This window comes from Anarrhichthys ocellatus, unplaced genomic scaffold, assembly GCF_004355925.1.
Source record: "Anarrhichthys ocellatus isolate YVR2014 unplaced genomic scaffold, GSC_Weel_1.0 scaffold39, whole genome shotgun sequence".
NCBI lineage: Eukaryota > Metazoa > Chordata > Actinopteri > Perciformes > Anarhichadidae > Anarrhichthys > Anarrhichthys ocellatus.
The window spans coordinates 4144285-4151344 of record NW_022280069.1 but is presented as its reverse complement, the minus strand read 5'-3'; the positions used below and the strand labels follow the sequence as shown (position 1 = coordinate 4151344).

Sequence of the window (7060 nt, the reverse complement as noted above, 5' to 3'; positions counted from 1 at the left end):
CTTTGACCAAACGAGTCATTTGAAAATGTCATTATACATTTTTTTTTTTAGATAATTATTAAAAAAAATAAATGTAATAATTACAATGAGGAGTTTTCACTTGTTGCTAGACAAACGTATTAATTGAGAAAATGATCATTATATTTATTAATAATAAAATAAAATCATGCTGTTATGATAATATGGACATTAAATTACACAAAAGTACAAACCTGTCACAATATAGACCAGGACTGTCTAGTCCACGGCTTCTGGTTCAAGCTCAGCACAACGTGGACTGACTTGACTGAAAGTCAGTCTTTGTCTTTGTCTTGATAGTTAACGTAAGACGGGTTTTGGGCTGTTGTCGGATAAAATAAGAAACTTTATGACGTTTCGTTTGGCTCTGGGAACCCGTAAGGATCATAAGAATGTCTTCCTCTGCCTTTAGAGGACGCTGAAGGAGGATGGATATTTGTAATCTCAGGGCCTTGAATCCGGATATTCCTGTGAACGTCAGCACATGAACACGCAACGCGCTGAAATCCTTTTTCTGATTCCCTGCCAGGATTAATCTCGTCCTGCCAAAGCCGATCCACAATTCCCCCACTCGTGTCAGCCTAGTTTTATTTCCATGGGTGGAAATCTCCAGCAGCAGCAGCATTAGTGTGAGATCATCACTTAACCCAAAGAGACGTTTTGATTTCTCACTGCCGATGAGAGGAACAGGCAGAGCGACTGCAGTAATAATGAGCCGAGTGTCCCGGTGATGCTCTTTCATAGCGGTGAGGCGAAGGATGCTAAATTTAGCGGATAACGACAAGTTCTAGACACAATGCCTCAGGGTGCTGACGTGCTGACGAGGCGAATCCGTCAGAGAGCGAGCGTCCGAGGCCGGAGACTCTGCACTGCATCAGTTTAATCCCAGAGACGGAGGACGGGAAGCATTCATGGCTCCCTCTGTTGTTATGAGCTCTTTCTCCTTATTGTTAGCTGTGTAGCTGTAATGCATTTCACGTGTTATGGACGGTGAAGAAAGAAACATTCTTTTATTAGTCCCACAGTGGGGAAATTATTCTCTGCATTTGACCCATCCCTGTATATATAGGGAGCAGTGGGCTGCCAATGACAGGCGCCCTGGGAGCAGTTATTAGGGGTACAGTGTCTTGCTCAGGGACACTTCGACACAGGACACGGTGCAGCCGAGGATCGAACCGGTGACCTTTCGGTTGGCGGACAACCCTCTCTACCCAGTAAGCCATGGTGAAGCGTTTGGACAGTTTTTGAAATGAAACTATGACATTGAGGTTAAACTGAAATCCGGTGTGCTGGACTACAGATCTGAAACATTTGTACTGTACTGTTTCCTCTTTTGTGTCCCTGAGGTAGTTTGCATGTCTCTGGCCGTGGTTACTCCGTGAGACGTGGACAGCGTGTGCACACAATCCGGAGAAATAACAATTTAACTGGGGGGCTTTTATTTTGTAGAATTTTTAGGAAATGAAATGCATTTAATAGGTCCACAAGAGTAAGCGGCAAAAATAACAATAGACTTTTATTGTGAAGAATTCGTAGGAGATGAACTTTGTTTCTCCAACATTTTACAGCCGCTCTTTGACCGCAGAGCGGGACATGCTGGGAATCGAACCCGGGACGTTTCACGGCATCCTTTGAGCTAAATGCTGAATGTTCACCATCTTTGTTTCGTGTGCTAGCGGGCTAACTTCTGCTGATTGCTAACAAACAGAAAGCTGAGGCTGATGGGAATGTCATTAGATCTGCTGCTATAAACCAGAATGTTTCCCAAAATAAAAATGACAATTCTTCCTGAAGGGGACCATGACTCTGAACCAAAATTCATAGATCCGTCCTCATACAAAGGAATTCTTAGTCGACTAATCGATGAGTTTAATTAATCCACAGATTCAAGATGGAATATTCAGAGAAACCTTACAGTAACGTTTCAGCCGCCGTTTGAGATGAAATAAATTACTAAAATGAAATCTGTCTGCAGACTGCAATAAAAACCGTCAACAAGAAAAACTGTTTTTAAAAAGTCTTGAATTAAAAGACATGCATATTGTAAGGATGCAGAGTTTTTGTTTTTCATGTCGTAGAATGCTCGTGACTCGAGTTAAAGACGTGAAAGCCAGTTGAGGTGAATGCATTTTTAAAGAAGAACTTGGCAGCTGTAGATCTAGCTGATTGTGAAGTTCTGCACTATTTCTGTTTCGCACTCTTTTCTAAGTTGCTTGATGAAAGGCTAATACCATTTGTCAATAAGTGGGTTTTGGCCGAGGTCTCCAGCAGGATCAATAAGGAAGCGCTTTCTTTTGGGACTTTGGCATCAAGCGTCATGAGTTTCCTTTTTAAGCCGTCTTTCAAGTCCAACAAATTATCTGTGAAACGTTGTTTTGTGATCTGTTGAAATCGAATTCAGCCTTTGATTCAATCCAAAGTGTCTTTCCTTGAATACCTGACGATGTAAAACGTTTGCACCATTGACCGCTAGCGAGCTGATTCACGTTCGCTCCGTGAGTTGGTTGAACCTGCCGTCCTCGTCTGACTTTTTAATGTTTCCTGCTGACTCGAAGGAAAACGACACCGATGCTGAAGGAGCTTAAATATGCATTCGATGGTCACGCTAACTAACTATGTCATTCTGTTCTTATGCAATGACTTTCAGACGTTTACAGCAATAAGTTACTCAACACAAAAGCTAGATTTATACTTTTATTGTGCATATTTTAAAACAATGTTTCACTTTTAAATGAGACAATAATGAGGATGAGCTGACGAGTTTGCTGCTAACTGCATTAAATCTTATTTACTTGACGTCAATGCGTCTCCGGTCCATTGGTGAGTGGTAACCGCCCCAGAATCATCGTACCCGTTTCCCACTCACACAAGCAGCTGTGTGTGTTATAGTGAGATCCCCCATCGCTGCTCTGAGATTTAAAGTTTAACAGCTGTCTGTCAGACTCGTCTAAAGTCCGTAGAATTTCTATGAACATAGAACAATAAGCAGATATCTTGTGCTCTGGTGATTTATAAAATACCGTCTTTTTTATTGTTCCCCCCTCAAGACCGTGTTTCTTCACGCCTCTACTTTTATTTATTCACTCATCACTTCTCCATTATCCATGATTTTCAACTTCTGCTGCATCTGTTCTGAGAACACTTCATTTCTGAACTTTAACCTTTTTATTCTGGTTATTCTGAACCTTTTATTTGACTTTATTTCTAAGCTGATGGTGATTTCAAGAAACTGGAAACACTGATGTGAAACGTAGCACATTCTGTGGAAGTTCCACCTCAGCATGAATAATTGTGGCTTTAATAAACTAAATGTAACAGTGGCACAGATCTAGATCAGTAGAGGGGAATTAGTCAGAGCAGAGTTTAGTAGAAAGGAACTCTGTTTTGGATGGAAGCAGACAGAGCAGAGCAATCATCACAGAAACGACAACATCAGGCGATATTCAGCAGCTTTAAGCCTCTTTGTGTGCAGGGCGACACCAACCTGATGGACTTTGGCCTATTTCACCAAATGTGCAACATGCAAGCTGCATCACATTTCCTCTTTCTCATTTTGACACCTTTCAAAAAGAAACAAAATACTTGCGACTTGTGCAAGAGCACTGAAGGTTTCTAACCATCCTTCTCTGCTCCACAGACTCATTTATTTGTAAAACATGTCGAGCCACCAGTTGTGATCTATGACTTTTCTGTAACGGGCCCCACACTGTTTATTTTAGTTTGTTTCTCTATTTTGTGGCCATTTCTCTGGTGACATTTTCTTGCTGATGCAGCCAGTCAGCTAGTAGCTACGTAGGAAGATGATGTCCCCATATTGATCCTGCTTTGACTGGTAAAACCACATCATTCCTTGAATGTATGGTTTCGTGGTTTATGGGTCTATGATATGTTTTCTTTGACGGAAACGAACCCTCTTTGGATTTTGTGCTTTTTATCTCACAAGTAGCTTGCTTCCCGGACAGAGCGTTGATAAGCTTTCAAGCCACAAGTTCAGAGATTGTATCGGTCGGGAGGAGTTTGACCTCGTCTCAGTTATGACATGTCAACAGTTTATCTCATGGAACCTTTGACCCAGGAGGTCAAAAGGTCTGGAACTCCTCCCCAGTCTGGAGTCCTGAAGAAGCCTGTGGGACGACAAACCTTGTGGTTGTTTCCTTGAAGTGTTTAAAATGAGACTGTCGGTAGCTGTTTGGGCTGAAACCTGCTGTTTGATGTGTAGTTATTTGGTGCCGGTTCTAATACGATTGTTTTGCAGCTGGACAGATGCAACCTTTCATGTTAGGACAAACATCTTTTGTTATAGGCTACAAAACACACAAACACTTTTTTAAACCGATGGGAACATTTGGGGACAGCGGGGTGGAACTTTATTTATTTTTTATTTTTTAACAGAGGGCCATTGGTTCAAGCACGGTTGCTGCCAAAAGCACCCTTCCCCCCCGATGTCCCTTGTGTAACTGACCCCGCTAAAGAAGATGGGAAGTTAAAGAGAGAATTTTCCGGTTTCTGACTTGTTTTTCCTCTTCTTGCTCTTTTTGTTCGCGGCGATTAGACGACCGCGATGCGCTGAAATCATTCTGAGAATCTCCCCTCGACAAGGACAAGCGAACCAAACAAAGCTCTCTAAGACGTAACAAACTGTTTGCTTCGCGCCAGTTAACAAAATTCTATCGGACATTCATCTTTTACTGTTGACAGATTGGCTCTGATCTGTTTTTCAGTGTTTATTGAGACACTCAGGATAACACATGGTGTGAATGCTTTTCCCAGATTAGATCAAGTTTAATGGTTGCCAGCTAATGTTTCTTATCCCTTATTTAGATCTAATGTTTGTGGTTTTATCTTGAAAGTCTGGGGTTTTTACATGCTCCAGTTCTGAGAAGTTGTGACTCCCAGCAAAGGCAGCAAGGTTTAATTTCATTGACTTTACAAGCTGCTAGTAAAGCGAAGTTCAAGGTTCAAGAGCTACGAGGCCCTGTCAGGAGATGTAACAAGTGTTCATTCAGAAGTGCAAAACAAGAAACCTGTTTAAAGGCTGGACAGGAGCATTTTCACTGGTAAGAGATGGATAAATAACATCTGATTTAATCAAACGCAGTCTAAAATGATTTACCACCTCCTTTTAACTCAATGAAACTCTAATATTATTTTTTAACAAAGGGGGTATTTGCATCCTAATTCAGGTGAAGACTTTATTCAGTGTGTGTATTGCAGACTTTAAGGGAATGACAGTATTCCCTATTTTGGTTCAGGCTAAAAATAATCCCTTTGGTCTGGGTATTGTTTGAAGAAATGACGACACCAGTACCAATCTCGGTACCCTTAAAGTGATACCGATATCATTAGAGGACTTCATTTGATACCCGTCATGAATGGAAGCTAATTTCCGCAACACTGCACAGAGCTAACACCAGGCGGCAACCTCTGCTTCTAAAAAGTGAAGCCAATGCTGAAGTGCCTTAAAGCTGCATTCTCTCTAGTGTCCACCAGGGGGCGACTCCTCTGGTTGTATAGAAGTCTATGAGAAAATGACTCTACTTCTCTCTTGATTTATTACCTCAGTAAACATTGTGAACATGAGTTTATGGTCTCAATCTCTAGTTTCAAGTCTTCTTCAATACAGCATGATGTTCATTTAGTACATTATGGTCCATTTAGAGTCAAACAGACGTCTCATTAAATCAAAGATCGGTTCCATTGATTGGCTGCGAGCATAAACACACAAGTAGTCTACTTTTATTCTTTATTTTGTGCACAAAAAGGAACGATTGCAAGAATCGTTTGACTGGAGAAGTTTTGATACTACTTGGTCGATACCTTAAAGGTATAGAGCACCGATACCGAGCCCTAATTGATCCCTGCATAAAGAAAGGAGTGTGTGGTGGTACAGCGGACTGTGTGCTAGGAGTGAGCTACAGATATAGCTCAGGGAGCTCAGGTGTATCAGAGGTTGTAAAAGTTCAGTTGAGTCCTCAAACATCCAGAAAGTTATGTTGGTATCCTTTTTACTTCTTCGCAGTGTTGACCTGAATTACCTTTTCTCTCTCTGTCAGGACGCGAGGCAGAAATTCCGCTCGGTTCTGGTCGAGGCCACGGTGAAGCTGGACGAACTGGTGAAGAAGATCGGCAAGGCTGTGGAGGAGTCCAAGCCCTACTGGGAGGCCCGCAGGTTGGCCAGACAGGTCGGTGGACAATGCACGGAGGGAGGGGGGGTAGAATCATTCAGAACCGTTTGATCTCAAGAAGGGTCTCTGGGTCCACTCGGTTCTGAGGGACCAGGTCCAAATGATGCCCTGTATACCCGGTCTAATTGGGTCTTTTTCTACTGCTACAGATCTTTGGTCTGTGTGTCAACATGTCTGATGGATCCAAGTGCCCAAGGGTCATTTTCACTGCGGGATAAATACAATATTTTAGGAAATCAGAAGCCTATGTAAGAAACTATATAACCGTTCTTACCGAATAACAAGCAGCTGCTAGTTGATTGAGTCAGGTCTGTAATCTGAACGCTGACAATTAAAAAAAGACAGCGTTTGATCATTTTTCTCATAGGCTTATTTATTTATTTATTTCTCTCATACACCGGCTGCTAATTACATATTTGGAATGTTTAGCTGTGCATGGCCTGGTTGTACGGTCTTATTTATTTAAATAGTTTTACCAGGTAAAAAGTTGAGACTTGATTAATTTTGCATGGTTCGATCTCCACTACTCCTAGATGACATTTGTCCAGCTTCTAGACGACGTGTGTCGAGGAGGAAGGAGAATTTTCATGCGTAAACTTTCAGTCTTGTTGATCATTCAAATGCAGAAATTGGTGACAAGCGTGCAACTTCACAATCATTTCAGACCACAATCTCAGTTCCCCTTTCAGCTTCACCTCTGTGTGTGTGTGTGTGCGTGTGCGTGTGTGAGAGAATAAAGGGCCACCTGCCCGTCTCGATAAGCGCCCACACAGCTGTAGGAGCTCAGTCAGGAAGCACGAGGACGGATTGAGACTCTAAAAGGCTTCATTATGTAGTCGTTGTCCCCCCCCCCAATT

General features: G+C 42.1%; 1 protein-coding gene across 1 annotated transcript in view; it reads left to right on the top strand.

Moving 5' to 3' along the window:
• The window catches only part of sh3bp5b (SH3-domain binding protein 5b (BTK-associated)), a 33654-nt gene that overhangs the window by 3745 nt on the left and 22849 nt on the right, over positions 1 to 7060 (top strand). The window contains exon 3 of the mRNA XM_031867372.1: positions 6072 to 6200. Within this exon, the coding sequence (XP_031723232.1) occupies positions 6072 to 6200 (129 nt within the window). The remainder of the gene's footprint in view (positions 1 to 6071; positions 6201 to 7060) is intronic.